Raw genomic sequence first — 19,017 nt, 5'->3', positions numbered from 1 at the left:
TATGAGTTACCGTCATAGACAGTAAGGTGGACTGAGCTTCTTATCCAAACAATACGGTTATCTCCCTACGGCGCGAAAGAGAGATTACGTCAAAGCTAGCTTCCCTCCAACCGAACAAGCTAACCATTCTTCTTACGGGTAACCAACGTTACGGACTAGGTAGTGGAGTCTGTTTTGCCTTTGTAGTGTTTATGTGGATTACACAGAAGCTACAATATCGGCACAGGATATATGTTATATGAAGTTATGGTATTTCAAAAAAATCCTAGAATGAAGGGGCTTCTATGAGAGTTAGCAGAGAGGTGGTCCCTCCAGCCTACGTCGATTCTTCTACTTCCGGGAATTCGCCTGCCCCCTTGCCATAAACGGCTTCATAACCGTTCTTCAGAAAATCTATGGGTGACGTCACAGACGCTTTGTCCATATATTTTACAGTCTATGGGTACTACTAGCGATGCATTTTACAACAGCATTGAACGCGATTCAGCCAATCACAATCAAGGACCGGAACTATCAGTTTTAGAATGCCTGTATATAGGCAAAGTAGGAAGCAACATTAGGAATCCCTGAGCAATGTAATTAGTTAGGCTGGATCAATGACTTTGAAGTTAATGTCTATCTATGCCCATCACCATGCTAGTGTTGGAAAAGTTTTCCAACTGTGAGTCCCCTGGACTGTAGCCTGGTTTTAACCAGGCTACAGTCTGGCTAGGAAATCTTCAGACCATGTAGAACTACAATACACATTTGGGATATGTCACTTTTATACAGAGCTTAAAGGAACACACCAGCTTTTTGGTTAAATAGCATAGTTGTATTGTTTGCTATTATCCAGTTAGCCTATAGCTATCCTATAGTTAAAAGGGAGCTATAGACTAACTGGAACAACACACTGGAACAGCCCTTTTGTTTTTTTGGTCTCATATATATTGTAATGTGGCAGATCCATCCAGATTCCAACAGTCATATACTATTGGTAATTTTTTCAATGGTGGCTAGCAATTTGCATGTCTTTTGTCTCTGATTTCTACAGCCTCTGCACCCCCCGCTACCCCCCCCCCCCCCCCCCGCCCTGGCCCCCAATATATTTTACGTTAATGGTTGTCTTTATTGATGAGAAAAGAGGCGTTACCATTTCTTTGGGAAGCAGACATGAAGAATAGTGTGGTAATGTCTGGTTTGATTATATGGCTATTGATTTTGTTACTTATGCATAATAACAGTGACAAATTAGTCTTGTAGCAGATTTAAACAAAATCCACTCCCTCCAGTCTTCATACTTTCTCTCTCACACACAGAGAGAGATGGATAGAGAGAGAGACACTCAACTTTGCATAATGTTAGACTACTTTAAAATAAACGTCCCTATATTTTATCAAAATAGTTACAAAGGGCGGTTTAACTAAAATATAAGACAAATGATCATGGACATCCACAGCATGACTGCAGGCCGTATTCCTCCCCTGATAAAGCTGGATCCTGGAAAAGAGAAAAAAAAGCACTTAGACTACTCCCCTAAATTGTCATTGGTGTTACTTTCCTACTTTCCTGATGGGTAGTCACATTAGAAAATAATACAAAAAATGAGAAATGAAAGGCTCAGTCAGGGATTTGACACAATTTCAAGCCCATAACATATTTTTTCACATTGAGCAATCATCTTCTCACGCCCGCTAGCTGCTCATTACGTGATTACACAGTAAAACCCCTGGTCTCTGTAGGCAGCCACAAACTGGAAACAAAGTGGGGGCAGCCTGCCCCCAAACAAATACGAGCCTGCGAGGAATTTCTCTGAATATAAGGATGAGCTGTTTTGTTTGGTCCTTGGTTAAAATATAATGTACATAGTGTCTGCTAATTAATGTAGAAGGTGAAGTGTGGCGTCTGCGCCTCTTGTCTAGTGTCGACCGGTGTGTACAGTCTCCAAAAAACGTAATACTCAAGTGAAGAAAGGGGAGATCGTGTTTTGTTGATTTGCATCTGTTGTCATAAATTGCACGTCGTTTGCACCTGTCGGCCACCGTATTCATCAGTGTTCCTTGTTTATGTGACTTGTAATTGTTTTTTTGGCTTTTTAAAATACACTTTTGGAACTACCCAGCCCCTGTGTGCGATCTCCCCTTGCTTCACTTGTGCTAATTAATGTAAACATAAATATAAACACAAACAAATGCAATGTCTGTTTTTGCAATTTCTGTTTGTTATGTTTTGTCTGCAGAGACCGCGTCTGTCTACAGAGACAATGTGTTTTTACAATGTGTTCAGGGAACAGGCAGCTAGCGGATAGTGAGGAGATGCTTGCTGTATGTGACAAAAATGTTTTAGCCTAAAAAACGTGTGACATCGCTTAAAGCACCTTTAAAGCTAAAAAAGCCAGTCAGTGTTACATTAAATTCATTATAAGGTATTATTCCATCTTGTAAAATGCATAAGTTGTAAAAGGCATCAGCACATTGACCTGGGGGTCAGCAGTGTTGGTGTTTAGAGTGAATTGACATCCAATTTTTTGCCCATCGTGATAAGTTATAATATATTAAAGCAACGGCTCATAATGCAATATGAACATTACTATACAGTCTTGCTTGTTTGTAGATGATTACATTCACTATACCATTTATTACAATGCCTTATGATCCCATTATATGAATGTATGAATAAATCATGATAGCCAGGGTGCGATTTGTAGGGGGAGATGGTGAGGATTCCCCCCCCCCCCCCCCTCTGGTTTTCCTATCCCTACCTCTGCTAAATTATTTTTATCGTCGGGGGGGACAACATTTATCCCCCTCTGCCCCTCATATTGATTAATGCTACTTTATATAAGTAAAGCGCTGCAACGTGAGAACAGTCTAGTAGGCTAGCCTACATAATAATCTGACTACAGAAAGGCACCGTCACCGTCAGCACTGATGCTGCTGACACAGTGGCTGCGTGATAACTTAATTTGGCCTTGATCGTGCAGGACATTTCAGAATGTCGAGTGTGTAATCCATCATAAATGGCTAGGTTCAATGGAAAAGTTAGCTGGACAAATGAAAGAAAACGAGAAGGATTCAGTGAAGCATAATAATGTTTTAGAACCTTCAAAATTAGAAAACTGATGCAACTGAGATGGAGGACAACTGCACGTATACCGTAGGCCTATTGTCCGAAGGAACTTACATTAAATGAGGAGATATTTGCTGAATGTCACAAAAAGTGTTACAGAAATTGCTTGGCATCGCTTATTCAATGGCTCTCTACCGAAACACCTGTAGTTTGCGGAGGACGAATGAGAAAGCACTCGTTTGATAAATCAGCCAGTAGTAGACAAATAACTTTTATAAATAATCTGTACTGCAAAAACGAATGTTGGTGGGTATTTAAACTATCTAGCGTGTGTTTACAGCTGCAAGAAATAGAAGCTTCATGGTCTTTATGTTCTGGTTTGTAAATTATTTTCATAAAACTTCAAGTTGCCCTATAACTTTACTCTCCAAACTCTTCATTGCACTATAGGCAATTAACTGACAGGCTATTTATTTTCTGTAGGCTACAATAAACACATTTATTTTTTCAACTTTTGCAATATTACGCACTTGGCTACTGAACGCAAATCAGCAGGAGAGAGAATGCACGTAGCCTACGCAGCGTGTAGCGCAATGTGTAGGCTATTTGGTTACCAACTAACACTGTTAGCCAGTGGTGGAATGTAACGAAGTACAAATACTTCGTTACTGTACTTAAGTACAATTTATAGTGCATACTTTTGACTTTTACTTCGTTACATTTTACAGCAATTATCTGTACTTTCACTCCGCTACATTTCTACAACACCATCGTTCCTTTTTACGATACATTTTATGATCAGTTTTTTTTTTTTCTCTCTGACAAACACGTTTATTTTTCCGGGGGGTTGCTACCAATGATTCTGGAGCGCTACGTGCATTCTTAGAAACATAAGCTTCTAGTCTAGACCAGGCAAAGCGTGAGCTTGTAGCCATCTGCATTCGGTAGGCTATATTCACCAGACCCATGGCTACACTGTACATGCAACTGTGTTCTGTGCCTTTCTCCGTCTGTTATCTGCAGCGTTAGGGCCTCCTCTCCGATGAGATTGCTATCCGCGGATCAGCGAAGTTACAGGCTATGCCCATGCTTCTGTCACACGTCTGATCATTTGCGGCACAAAAGAATGGTAGACTATTAATGAACCGGTGGCCGGAAAAAACGTAACATTTTCCAGATTAGGAAATATTCCTTAATTGTGTGTGATTAAATAAAGATGCATAGCCTACAATTGGGGGGTAGTAACGTGAGCGCTCATTCAATGTCTATGCGTCTGCGCAAGTAAAACTGAACTTAATCATAAAGACACCTTTCTCAGCAACTTTTCTGTTCAATCAGCATAATTGGCATTACGATCCACCCGACGTTTCCCTTGTCTACCCCGTTAAACTTCAGGCTCTCGTGTTTTGCTGAATGATATTACTCAGCAGATCACCCTAGTAGATAACCAGAATTACAGTCTCTAGAATTGTAGGTCAGAATGTAAACTGGGCCACAGATGGTAAGCACAATTGCATTAACTTAAAACTATCTAGTCGAGTATAACCTAAAACTAGCTTAATTAAAATGCCACAGCCCATACTGATTTTTCCTTTTAGAATATAGATATTAAGAGAATAAATCATTATGCAAATACTTTTACTTTTAATACTTAAAGTACATTTAAAAGCAGGTACTTTTTACTTTTACTTAAGTAGGGTTGTCATTGTGGTACTTTTACTTTTACTAAAGTAAATATTTCTCTGTGTATTTGTACTTTTACTTAAGTACTGAGGTTCAGTACTTCCTCCACCACTGCTGTTAGCCAATTCACTAACTTAAGACTTCAGTGCCATCATATACAACGTTTTTTTACACAACAAATACAGAAAGGATGGAGGCAGCAAAAGTAGAGAAGTCATTTCAGATGGGGCAAGAACAAGGTGAATTTGTATGCATGTCAAAACTAGTCCTACCCTGCATTAGAGGAGCTGATCATCATACCAAGCACACTCGCTGTTTAAAGTCATACACCACGGTAAACTAAAACTAAAATGTTACAAAGGTGGCAAAAATAATATAGGGTATTATTAGCCATGACATTACTAGGCTATGAATCGTTCGTTCATTTTTTTTTTTTTGGGGGGGGGTTACAAACTTATTCAAAATCATCCCCCCCTCTGGTTTTTACACAAATCGCACCCTGATGATGGCGATAACTTTCATATTATTTCACATTCATAGTGTTATTCTCACATTATCTTTGGTATTTTTTAATGACTCACCATTCACAATCAGGGTCTGTGTGATAGACACTTTGCTTCCTGTGATGTCATTACTTGCTATGCAAGTGTAGTTGCCAGAGTCTCCTACTTTACTCTTCACAATGTTGAACACTGGACCAGTCACACCTGTCCCTTTGTCATTGAACGTCCAAGAGAAATTAGCAGGGGGTTGTGAATCAGCTGAGCAGGTAAAAGTTGTGTTATCAGGGGCATTGATTTCCCCAGTTCCTCTTACAGTAACATTCAGAGGTCCATCTGTGCAATGCAAGAAAGGAGAAAAGAAAACAGTAGCATGTTTAGCAAAACTCCAGGGAATAAATGCACCACAATTATGAAAGTATGTCTCTCAAGTGTCTTTCATTTGGACATGTTTAGAATATAATGTATGTTACTTTGGACTTCCTGGACAATCACTGACTGCACCTTAATGTTGATATGCTATTCGTACCCTGGTGCAATTAGAAGTGAATTCTATTCGTACCCCGGTGCACACAGCAATGTGTCCTATTAGTACCCCGTCTGGTACAAAAATCAATGTATGCTATTCGTACCCCGGTGCACACAGCAATGTATTAATACCCCGTCTGGTACAAATATCAGGGTATGCTATTTGCACCCCTGTGCATTTATTCTGGCATATTGATCACACAATGTAATAATAATTTTAAAAAAAACAAGCAACATGTTTTTTTGTTGTTACGTAACCGGGTGTGAATAGCTCAGCTCTGTAATAGACACTCTGAATAAGGTATCATGCTGTTTGCCTCAATGTACAGTTAGAAGTGGATGCTATTCGTACCCTGGTGTATATCGTCCCCTTAGAATTATAAGGTTCTATCTACGTTCTGAGTAGTTCTGAGATATTGAGCTTCAAAGTCTTAGAATTCCAGAGTCATACTGATAAGCGGAACAAACCTCTTTAGATATAATGTCCAAAAATGCATACAACTACAAGAAACACCTCACCTCATCTTCTTAAGGTGTCACAGAATAAGAATATGTAAATAACTCAATTTTGACAAAAATGTCAGATAGAACCTTATAATTCTAAGGGGACGATATGGTACTGTATGCTATTTATACCCTGGTGCATGAACTAGCCAATTGTTGCAATCAAAACTCCCGTTTGAGAACTGATTTCTTGTTCAAATTGCTCGCTTTCTCTCCAGAGACGTTAGTACACATGCACACTCACTCTGCCAAAATACATCACATGGGAATTGAACCCTGGTCTCCCATGTGCCAACCCATGTCTGTGACCACTGCACAATCTTCTACCACAGGTAGATGGTGTTTGCAGGTAAACTTATAGTTCATAGGCCTGAACGTTATATTCACGAAATTTCTGTTAACTAACAAACTAACGGTTGTATGTGTTCACTGAACCAAGATTATGAAAATAAAACACAACTTTTCAATCTAAAACTTAATCTGAACAGATATTAGTGCCAAAACCTTTCAGAATTCTTCACTTTCTGCTGACGAAAAAACGAATGTCCGCCATGTTTTTTTGGCACGTCAGCAACGTCTTTTTGTTGTTATGTCACAGGGTGTGAATAGCTCAGCTGTGTGGCCAAGGCTATTCGTACCAGGGGTGTAAATAGACACTCCGTTCTTTTTTGGGATGTAATGTGGACTATGCCACAGAAGGTTCTCAGACACCACATATATTCTTCATAACCTCTTCGTGCCTGTCCTTCTCTTCTATTCTTCAAAGCACATCTCTGTTTAATGACCTTTGACCTCTGACCTTTCTGTTTAATGATCACTTCTCCTCCACACCCAACACATAGTTCCATACAGATAACTTGTCTTTGTTGTATTGTTTTGTTTGTTTATTATTGTGTTTCCCTGCCTTTGTCTCTGTTGTATTGTTTTGTTTGTTTGTTATTGTGTTTCCCTGCCTTCCTACTATGTAGGCGACCTTGGGTTTGAGAAAGGCTCTATATAAAATAAACTTATTATTGGGGGCGTGGCAACCCATAGTGATTCTAGCTTTTCCTATTATTTAGTGGTCCGAGCAGCATAGCTGCAGGACCCCAATTGTTTCTGTACTGTTCATTTTTTTGGTCAAAATTCTGTAAAAGTCATACTGCAGCCTAAACCGTAACTCCAAAACTCTTCAAATTTTCAGGTATGGTTACCAGTACCCCCCTCTGCCCATAACCCAAAATTTGGGGTACTGCACCTTTTTCTCCTTACCAGATTGACCTAGACTCAAAATTCTTTCATAATATTAATCTCTAAACTTAGATGCATCTTTTTGGCCCTGGTCTTATGGTCTAAAAATGTTTACTTTTGACACAATTTCATGGAAAAGCCAAACATTATAAAAAGTTTCACAAAAATAATCAAATCTTCACCAAAATTCTCACAGACAATGTTTAGACCAAGCCTCACAAAAGTTATCGCTCAGAATTTTGATATTTTGTTCCATTTCAGAGATATAGGCCAATAAAGTTAGACCACTTAGGCCATTTTTCCTAGATCACCTATATTCCTATAAACATAAGTCCTAGAAACTTCACATTTTCAAGTATTGTTACCAGTACCCCCCACTACCCATAACCCAAAATTTGGGTACTGTACCCAAAGGTGGCGCTCTTGTCAAAAATGCTTATTTCTCCTTACCAGATTGACCTAGACTCAAAATTCTTTCATCATATTAATCTCTACATTTAGATGCATATTTTTCACCCTGGTCTTATGCTCTAAAAATGTTTACTTTTGCCACAATTTCAGAGAAAAGCCAAACATCATAAAAAGTTTCACAGCCTTCAAAAATGATCAAATCTTCACCAAAATTCTCATAGACAATGTTTAGACCAAGCCTCACAACAGTTACAGCTCAGAATTTTGTTTTTTTTTATATATATATTATTATTATTATTATTATTATTATTATATTGTTTCTCATTTCTCATTTTCGAATGTACACTTAAATCTGCACAAAGTCCTTGAGGTGAAAGTGCTGTGGAGAAATTGCAGGATTGTTTGGCTCTGCCACCTAACCACACCCAGTTTACCTGCTGGAAAACCCTGTAGCTCCGGAGCAGGGGTTCAGACCAGGATAAATTGTTTGCTTGCCCTCAGTTCACTCTTTTGTTCATCTCAACCCAGCACTCCAGTGTGTCCTGCTTTGTGTGCATCTTTGAGTTAACGTAAGTCATCACTTTAATGACCCTCACTATGACTTTTGTGATGTTTATCAGTTTGTAGAGTAGCTCTGCCATCATGTGTAAAGTTAAGGTCTTTGTTTGTTGGTTTGGTGTGTTGGAGTCCCATGTGAGAGATGCATGTGAGAGATGATTAGATGATGTTGGTTGACTTGGGATGTCAAGTATTGTTTAGTTGTACCTTATATAGCCATATGATTTCAGTTTATTGTTGTGAGTTGGGATCTGTACTGATTTACCCCATTTCACTGATTACTCAATTTTCTGTTTGTTTCCTCTTTGATGCAGCACACATACAAGTAAAGAACAAAAGAACAGATGAATTGAAACTCAAATAAAGTTCACTTGTGTTGCACCGAAACCTGCCATCTCTGTGTCATCACTCCATACCATTATGCCTTCTGACCGAGGCTCTGCCTGCTCGCCACACACTCACTCTACCTCAACCCACATCGCCCCCTACAGTTCCTTCAGTTGGGTTGTGGAGGTTAGCGTACTAGAATAGAATACTGTTAAGAATACTGTTGGGTTGTGGAGGTTAGCACACTATAACGTTACAGCTACTTGTCAGGACTTGTCGTGCAAGGCAAGTATAACTGCATAATTATAGGTTGTTCATCTTATTGACTCCAACACAGAACCCACCCCCACCCCCCTTCACCTACCACCACAAATACAATTCCATTCTGTGGGAAACACTGCCTTCCATTATCAGACCCTTCATCTTATCCATGACAAATGCATAGTCCTGTAGAATAGAGTATTGTTAGAATACTATTGAGTTGTGGAGATTAGCGCACTAGAATACTACTGTTAGAATACTGTTGGGTTGTGGAGGTTAGCACACTAGAATAGGGTATTGTTAGAATACTATTAGGTTGTGGAGGTTAGCACACTATAATGTTACAGCACAGGGTAATCCTAATTTTATGCATCAAATTTATTCCAATCCAACTCAAAAGTTTTGAACAACACAAAGTGAAGGTTTTATCCAGATCAAAACCAAGAATAGATTATGTGATCTAATCCAATTTCAGGATCCTTGTTTCCCTTTGAACAACCCATTTTCAAGATTTGATCCAATCCGATAGCCGAAATCCGGTAACTGAAATCCGATAACCGAAGTCCGATCACGTTTCTTTTGAACAATTGGGCCCAAACAATCAAAGCATATGTAAAACTAAAAAGCTATGCTACCTCATGTTCGTTTTGCTCGGACCCCGTAAATCACCGCTTGCGATTATATTTATTATTATTACACATCTGCCATTGGAGTCTATGGCAGCCCATAGAACGCCTGGCTAAAAAGTGCAGATTTTTGGCAGAAAGTTTCGGGACACTCCACTGACCATTCATACTCATTTACGGACCTCTAAACCCAGCCATCTAGCGCCACCAACAGGTCAAAATCTGGCCGAAAATTGAATCGCTGGGTCTAAAGTTATGAAATTTGGCACACTGATTCAGCACTGTCCCATGATCACTCACACCAATTTCCAGAACTCTATGCCCAACACTCTAGCGCCACCAATGGGTCAAACCTGGATTGCATTCACGCATGTGACCATTGAACGGTGCGTCCGATTTTCACATATCAGGCACCGTTGGAATCCCTGGACCGACCTAAGTTCAATGACCCCTATTAGGTCACTTTCTGCCATATTGGACCTCCGCCATATTGGATTTAGTCCAAACTCTACGAAAAGTTTCAGCGGTCAGAAATTTCATCCGATTTTCATGGAACTTGGCAGAGATGATCTTCTCCTCGAGCCGCACAAACGATACTTGTCAGATTTTTCAATTTCATTTTTGTTTGCCCGTAACAGCCAATCAAATATGGTGATGAAGCCGCCAAACAGGAAGTGGACAAACATCTAGGTGACGCTTTGAGTTAACATAACAAGACTTGATACCATTAGTCAGGCCACTGTCCCAATCACTCACAGCAATTTTCATGCATATAAATTGAACACTCTAGCGCCACCACCAGTTCAAAGCTGGACATGCGTTCATGCGCGTGATCCTTGACTATTTTGTCTGATTTTCACAATTGAGGTAGCGTCTGAATCCTTGAACAATCTCAAGTTCATCGACCCCTATCCCGTCACTTTCCGCCATATTGGACCTCCGCCATATTGGATTTAGTCAAAACTCTACGAAAAGTTTCAGCGGTTACAAATTTCATCCGATTTTCACAGAACTTGGCGGAGATGATCTTCAGACCGAGCCGCACAAACGATACTTGTCAGATTGTTTGCCCGTGACAGCCAATCACACATGGCGACAATGCCGCCTTACAGGAAGTGGGCTAACATCTCGGCTATGCTTTAATGTATGAAGTCCAAACTTGGTACAGGGACTTGGTATCTGATTGTGAGGACGCACTACGAAATTGGCATCATGTGGCCTCTATAGGGGGCGCTGTAATACAAGAAGTGAGCTTGTATCTCAGCAACGCTTCGGAGTAAAAAGTCCAAACTTGGTATAAGGACCTGTTACCTGATTATGATGACGCACTAGGAAATTGGAATCATTTGGCCTCTATAGGGGGCACTGCAATACTGGAAGTGAGCTCCTATCTTAGCAACGCTTTGATGTATGAAGTCCAAACTTGGTACAGGGACTTGGTACCTCATTGTGAGGACACAGTAGGAAATTGGCATCATTGGCCTCTATAGGGGGCGCTGTAATACAAGAAGTGGGCTCATATCTCAGCAACGCTTCGTTGTATGAAGTCCAAACTTGATACATGGACATATTAGCTGATTGTGAGGACATGCAAGGAAAGTGGTCTCATTTGACCTCTAAGGGTGCTGTAATAAAGAAAGTGAGCTCACATCTCAGCAACACTTTGGTGTATGAAGTCCAAACTTGGTAGAGGGACATGGTAGCTGATTGTGAGAGCGAACAAGGACATTGGTGTAATTTGGCCTCTAGGGGCGCTGTAACAAAGTAAATGAGCTTATTTCTCAGCCATTCTTTATCAAATGGCAATCAAACTTGCTGTGAGTGCTTGCTCATGGCATGGCAATGGCATTCCTGCTATAGTGCACTGCTTGGCCCCCGCATTGCTGCTTGCAGCTATATTTATTATTATTATTATTAAGAATCCTTCAGCATCTGAACTTGTGGGAGGGATGGAAACATAGTTTGAATTACAGGGGGTACTGGGGGGTACTATACCCTCCAATGAAGACCCAGTACCCCCCAAAGAGACAGAAATATTAGTTTTGGGGGGGTCATATCATTTTTCTGATATTGTGAAAAAATATCATTACAGTTACAATACAAGTCAACTCCTAGTTTTCCTGTAGGAACATTTTAATGTAAAGTGATTTCAGACACCCCTATTGTGGACCGTACCATTTTTAACCACCGTGGCGCTAGAAGCAACTGAGATAGAGAACGACTTCAACTTCTCAAGCAAGTGTCAACGTTGAATGACAAAACGCTAGTTAAATTCCTCCAGTAGGCTAAATTCAGTTTGCTGCTGACGTGCATGGGTAAAATGTAAGTTGCTAGCTGACGTCTAGCTTGTTGAGGATTTTACTACCTTCATTTATAAACGTGTTTTGTTCTTTCATAGCTCATGTCACGTCTTCATAGCCTACAGTACATTGAATTACTGGCTACTTACCTGCTACTTACCCACTGAGGCTAGTAAAGTGGACCTTGGTTAGTTACCAGGGTTAGTTAGCAAGATAGGCTAATTCTCTATTTAAATCAAGCTTTACAGTGTGGTGATGTAAAATCGATTGTAATTTCCAAGGAGATGAACTCCATAGCCTAGGTGTCCATTCTCATTTTATCTTGAATAAATTGCCTTGTGCCTTTTTGAAATTACTTTGGCACAGATCCTGTGTTTTTATATTAGCCTACCGGGCATAAGAGGGTCTGATGTAGCTAAGTCTATGTTATAACATCAGAGAAACTTTGAATTTGCCCTTGGGAATCAATAAAGTATCTATCTATATATCTATCTATCTAGAAACATAAAAGTAGCCTAGGCTAAATATTATGTGCTAGTATTTTAATTTGTTTTTAATTGGTTGGTATTGTTTTTACATTCTATTATTTCATATTTTTAGTTTGATAAATGTAGTTTCATCTGAGAACCCTGATACTATCTTAATGAAACTTGGATTTTATTTTATTCAAAGAGACACTATGAGGAAAAGGAAAGGGCACACAGACATCAGGCACTTTTTTGGTGCTAAAAGATTAAGCTGGAAATATTAACACTAAGATCTACAACCAATTACATTAAAAGTGCAGGTGCAGTTAGGTTTTATACACTGTTCATGTGTTAAGGAAAGGGGGGCCAGCAGACAGTAGAGGCACAGGATATAACCGTAAACAGACTGCAGGGAGACGACAGGATGTATAAGAACAATGAGATATTCTGTAGTCTACTGATTATCAGTTTGTTCAGACCTTGTATGTGTTGCACAACACATGTTGCACTTGGTGATCACGATGGGGATTGATATGGTAGTGGACCATGATGGTCATAGAAGAAGTGAAGGAGCAGTACCCCCCAATTATGATGGGGTAATTCGCACTCTGGATGGGAATGTTTCTACCACATTGTCTTACAACCTTTTGACATATGGTAGTGTCATTTTCAGTCAGAACAAACTTATCGATAAAGAAGAATCAACATTGAATCAATATTTGCCAGGGGTATGAATAGTTTTGTTAACTTAACTGTAGTTAATTGTGTCCATGTTATAACCTGGCCCCACCCCACTTAGATCTCCTCTTATTGAGATACTACATACAAAGTTAAAGGGACAGTGTGGAACGTTTTCAGTTGTTTGTTAACTAAATTAACATTTCCCATTCATAAATGTGGCCTCATTCATGTTTAATTACCACCACCACCAATTCAAAGCATACCTATTGGCTTAGAAAATTGGCATTTACATATACATAGCGTTTGGAAACGCTCTATCTATGTGCGCCATTTTAAAATAACGGTGACCAACTAGGGACATTTGCGAATACAGAAATACAGCTCCGTCTTTGGCATGCAAAGAAAAACGTAATCTTGGATTCAGTTATGAACCCATTTTCTACAAGTTACATATCATTCCGACATTGACATTGCATTTTCCAAGAAACAAATAAAGAGAAAAAATACATTTGTTTGTGATTTGTCACTGTCTCAGCAAAGCTCTTGTGCACAGTCACCTTGTTCAAAGGCTCTAGTCTAGACACAGAGACAGTTGATAAACTAACCTACCATAGTTTTTCTAGAACTAGCAGACTACCACAAAGTTGCTGATTGTATGTTATTTCAGGTTAGTTTGCAACAATATACAAGTTTAACCAAAGTCCTGCTACCTAGCTAGCGAACATCACTAGCAATTCCCATTCACTTTCAGTTTACTGTGCTATCGTTAGCTAACTAGCTCGGTTAACAGGCAAAATTAAATGATTTATTCCATGTCCGAAAGTGTGTTTCATTGGCATCACACACAAGCAATAACAAGACAAAAGTTTATGTTTTGACACACCTATTTAGGAGTCCGGAACTAGGGCCATCATCTAGGTAGATTCGCAACGAGATGAACTGCGACTAGATATGCTTTGCGACGGCTTGCAACAGCTGGCAATGACGTGCACCATTTAGCATTTAATTCACACCGCTGCAACTCCGTCTCCGCCGGTTTCGTCTCGATGCGGATCTTTGGTATGAATTAGGTGTTATGTTTTTGATGTTCGGCAGCTACAGCAGTTCTATTAGGTTACAATAAAATCCCTAAACACTAGATGGGAGAAGTTCTTACACATGGGACCTTTAAAGCAATATCAACAATTTGCAGCTTTTGAAGTTTATTCTTTAAGAGCAACGATTTTTCGTATCATCTTCAAATTCAACTTTATGGGTATATTATGAAAAACCGATAAACACATTATCCCTGGTGTCCCTTTAAGCTTATGACAATAACAGATGAAAGTCATCCAGTCTCATGCAGATGGGGCATGTGCTAGTTTGTGTGATGGTGACATTGTGCAAGGGTAAAAATAATAGTATAACACTGATAACAGATGAGATGGGAGAAGAGACTTAGTTGAGTATCAACAAAGTCTGATTTTGAAATATTAATGAATGGTATTTGGTGTTTTAAGCCTCCAACGTCGCCTTCAAGGCAGCGCTGCATGGAAGGCACTAGGGTTAGGCAAGGGTTAGGGTTAGGGTTAGGGTTAGGTTGGGGCAGCCGTGGCCTACTGGTTAGCACTCTGGACTTGTAACTGGAGGGTTGCCGGTTCGAGCCCCGACCAGTGGGCCGCGGCTGAAGTGCCCTTGAGCAAGGCACCTAACCCCTCACTGCTCCCCGAGCGCCGCCGTTGAAGCAGGCAGCTCACTGCGCCGGGATTAGTGTGTGCTGTTTGTGTTTCACTAATTCACCGATTGGGTTAAATGCAGAGACCAAATTTCCCTCACGGGATCAAAAAAGTATATATACTTATACTCAGGGTGCGATTTGTGTAAAAACCAGAGGGGGGGATGATTTTGAATAAGTTTGTAACCCCCCCCCCCCACCTTTGTAACATTTTAGTTTTAGTTTACCGTGGTGTATGACTTTAAACAGCGAGTGTGTTTGGTATGATGATCAGCTCCTCTAATGCAGGGTAGGACTACTTTTTGACAAGCATACAAATTCACCTTGTTCTTGCCCCATCTGAAATTACTCCTCTACTTTTGCTGCCTCCATCCTTTCTGTATTTGTTGTGCAAAAAAATGTTGTATATGATGGCACTGAAGTCTTAAGTTAGTGAATTAGCTAACAGTGTTAGTTGCGTAGGCTACGTGCATTCTCTCTCCTGCTGATTTGCGTTCAGTAGCCAAGTGCGTAATATTGCAAAAGTTGAAAAAATAAATGTGTTTATTGTAGCCTACAGAAAATAAATAGCCTACTATCATACCGTCAGTTAATTGGCTACAGTGCAGTGAAGAGTTTGGAGAGTATAAAGTTATTGGGCAACTTGAAGTTTTATGAAAATAATTTACGAACCAGAACATAAAGACCATGAAGCTTCTATTTCTTGCAGCTGTTAAAACACCCGCTAGATAGTTTAATACCCACCAACATTCGTTTTTGCAGTACAGATTAATTCTGAAAGTTATTTGTCTACTAGGCCTAGCCTAGGCTACTGGCTGATTTATCAAACGAGTGCTTTCTCGTTCGTCCTTCGCAAACAACAGGTGTTTCGATAGAGTCATTGAATAAGCGATGCCAAGCAATTTCTGTAACACTTTTTGTGACATTCAGCAAATATCTCCTCATTTAATGTAAGTTCCTTCGGACAATAGGCCTATACGTTCTACTCTACGTGCAGTTGTCCTCCATTTCAGTTGCATCAGTTTTCTAATTTTGAAGGTTCTAAAATATGACTATATGCTTCACTGAATCCTTCTCATATTCTTTCATTTGTCCAGCTAACTTTTCCATTGAAACTAGCCATTTATGATGGATTACACACTCGACATTCTGAAATGTCCTGCACGATCAAGGCCAAATTCAAATTCGATCAAGTTATCACACAGACACTGTGTCAGCACAGCAGCATGAGTACTGACGGTGACGGTACGTTTCTAATGTCAGATTATTATGTAGGCTAGCCTACTAGACTGTTCTCACGTTGCAGCGCTTTACTTATATGAAGTAGCATTAATCAATATGAAGGGCAGGGGGGGATAAATGTTGTCCCCAACAGGGATAAAAATAATTTAGCAGAGGTAGGGATAGGAAAACCAGAGGGGGGGAAATCCTCACCATCCCCCCCTACAAATCGCACCCTGCTTATACTTATACTTATACTAGGTGCCTTGAAGTTTACGTGGGGGCTTAAAACACCATCAAGCTTAATAAACATAGTTTACAATATTAGAAAAAGAACTTACAATTAACAGTCAGTGTTCGTGTGAAAGGGACTTTGTCTCCAGTGATGTCATTGCTAGCTATGCAGGTGTAGTTGCCAGACTTTTCTGCATTACTGTTGACAATGTTGAACACCGGACCAGTCACACCTGTCCCTTTGTCATTGAACGTCCAAGAGAAATTAGCAGGAGGTTGTGAATCAGCTGAGCAGCTAAAAGTTGTGTTATCAGGGGCATTGATTTCCCCAGTTCCTCTTACAGTAACATTCACAGGTCCATCTGTTCAATACAAAAAAAGAGTAAAGCAAACAGTAGATGTTTAGCCAGGGAACAAATACAAACCCAAACTGTAGCCTTGCTTGTTGAATCACGTTCATTAGTTTTGTTATTATTGTCCTATGGTATATGGTTTAAATGACTAATTATGGGCACTTTTAGGTATAGTGCCCAGGGGCACCACATTGTCTTAATACGGGCCTGCATGTTAGCAAGCTTTGCACTTCCAACTGAGTGGTTGGTGGTGTTTTTAGTGGTAGGCGTTTTATAGATATGTGTAGCAGGTAGACCAAAAACTCTATAATGTTGCTTAGTAAAACCTACAGACGAACAACATCCATCAGGTCAGCAGTTATATTACGCCGCTAGAAACTCAAACTTATGACACTAACAGATGAAACTACAGTTATCCAGTGTCATATGCAGGTGAGGCATGTGCTTATTTCGACACCTAGTCATATGATACTGACATTGTGTAAGGTAATGTGCTTTAGATCGTTATACATGAGATCGTTATGTATCAGCAACTCAGATTTTGAAACATTAATGATCATAGTTTACAAATGATATTAGAAAAGGAACTTACAATTGACAATCAGTGTACGTGTGACAGGTACTTTGTCTCCAGTCATGTCATTGCTAGCTATGCAAGTGTAGTTGCCAGAGTCTCCTGCTTTACTCTTCACAATGTTGAACACCGGGCCAGTCACACCTGTCCCTTTGCCATTGAACGTCCAAGAGAAATTAGCAGGAGGTTGTGAATCAGCTGAGCAGCTAAAGGTTGTGTTATCAGGGGCATTGATTTCTCCAGTTCCTCTTACAGTAACATTCAGAGGTCCATCTGTATAGTGCAACAAAAGAGTAGAGCAAACAGTAGCATGTTTAGCAAAACTCCAGGGAACAAATACAAAACCAAACTGTTACCTTGCTTGTTGAATCACATTCATCAGTTTTGTCATTATTGTACCCCTACAGTTGAGAAGCGCAATAATAAATGAACTAAATGTGCATCTTTGCAATAAACATAACTACTATAAACATAACTCCTAAACAATATAGCGGGAATCCAACAATAGCAGTCTGTAAGAGAGCTCTGAAGTCCTGTAAGTACTGCCATACTAAAGGAATTCAGAGAAATCCAGAGTTCTCATGAGAACATAATTTGAATTTGAGACACTCAGGCAATGAGTAAAGATGTACGTTACTTTTACCCCTTGTATCGCGAGGAAACAAACACATCGGTGTATCTGATATAGGCAAGCCAGTGGCAAGCTAAACAGATAACGACAGTGCTACAACAAATCAGTCAGCAAACATTGGTCGTAGTGTTATCCAATTGCGTTGAAGTCCGGAATCACTCAGTAAACATTAGTCGTAGTGTTATCCAATTGCGTGCAGTGAGATTTTCAAATGCATGCTTGGGCCAATAGGCTACATTAGTCATGGCCAGACCCTTAATCTTTATAGATTACCAGGGTATGGTATCTCCAGGCTAATCTAGGTTGTACAGGCCATCTATGTGTTTTAGAAGTTTCATGGAAATGATGTGTCTTTGACGGAATTCATTTACAGAGAACTTCCTCATCTGTGTGAACGTTTTGCTGCCCCACCCATGTTTGCGCCCAGGAAAGCAAAGTATCTCCACATGATGATGTAAATCATTTGAGATCTCAAGAAAAACAGTTGTTTCTTCACATTTCGTTCCCATTTCTAGATCATTTGTGAATATTTTAAACAAACAAAAAAAGTGCAACTTTGAATTTATGACATTAACAGGTGAAAGTAAAGTCATCCAATGTCATGTAAACATCTGCTAGCGACTTTTGATCTGGTGCCATACTGACATTGTGTGAGAGTGGAGAGAACTGAGCGTAGATGAGATGAGAACAGACTTAGATCAGTATCAACAGCCAGACTTTGAAACATGTATGATCACAGTTTACTCTATTAGGAGATGAACTCACATCTGACAATCAAGTTGTAGTTTGTGGCCATGACACTGACGGGGTTGCTGAGACGACATGTGTACTCTCCCGTGTCTGTTCTCTCTACTGGACTTATCTTCAGTATTCTGTTGTCTCTCTGGAAGGTGATTCTGTTGCTAGGGCACAGTGGTTTTCCATCCTTAGTCCACTCAATGACAGTGACGTTGCCTTGAAAATTGCAGATTAAGTTGACAGAACTCATACCCGCGACCACAATGTCTTGAGAAGGATTGATGGAAGGATTTGATATGTTCTCTGTTAAGTTGTAAAAAAAAACAGAATGCAACATGATGCTTGTAAATAACAGGTGAACAAGTAAAATGAAGAGTTTGACCAAATTTCATAAAGAAAGATAATATGCTCTATGGAAGAAGGCTATT

At 39.8% G+C, this 19,017-nt stretch overlaps 1 protein-coding gene across 1 annotated transcript; it reads right to left on the bottom strand.

Annotated features, from left to right (window-relative positions):
- Positions 1-482: 482 nt before the first annotated feature.
- On the bottom strand, positions 483-19,017 carry LOC121720221 (carcinoembryonic antigen-related cell adhesion molecule 1-like). The gene is made up of 5 exons (XM_042106199.1): positions 18,617-19,017; positions 17,239-17,493; positions 16,401-16,655; positions 5,313-5,567; positions 483-1,479 (listed from the first exon to the last, which is right to left on the bottom strand). Exons 1-5 carry the CDS (start codon positions 18,924-18,926, stop codon positions 1,403-1,405), a joined length of 1,152 nt encoding a protein of 383 aa, XP_041962133.1. The 5' UTR covers positions 18,927-19,017; the 3' UTR covers positions 483-1,402.

This window comes from Alosa sapidissima, chromosome 10, assembly GCF_018492685.1.
Source record: "Alosa sapidissima isolate fAloSap1 chromosome 10, fAloSap1.pri, whole genome shotgun sequence".
NCBI classification, from domain to species: domain Eukaryota; kingdom Metazoa; phylum Chordata; class Actinopteri; order Clupeiformes; family Clupeidae; genus Alosa; species Alosa sapidissima.
This window is presented reverse-complemented; position numbering and strand designations above follow the sequence as displayed.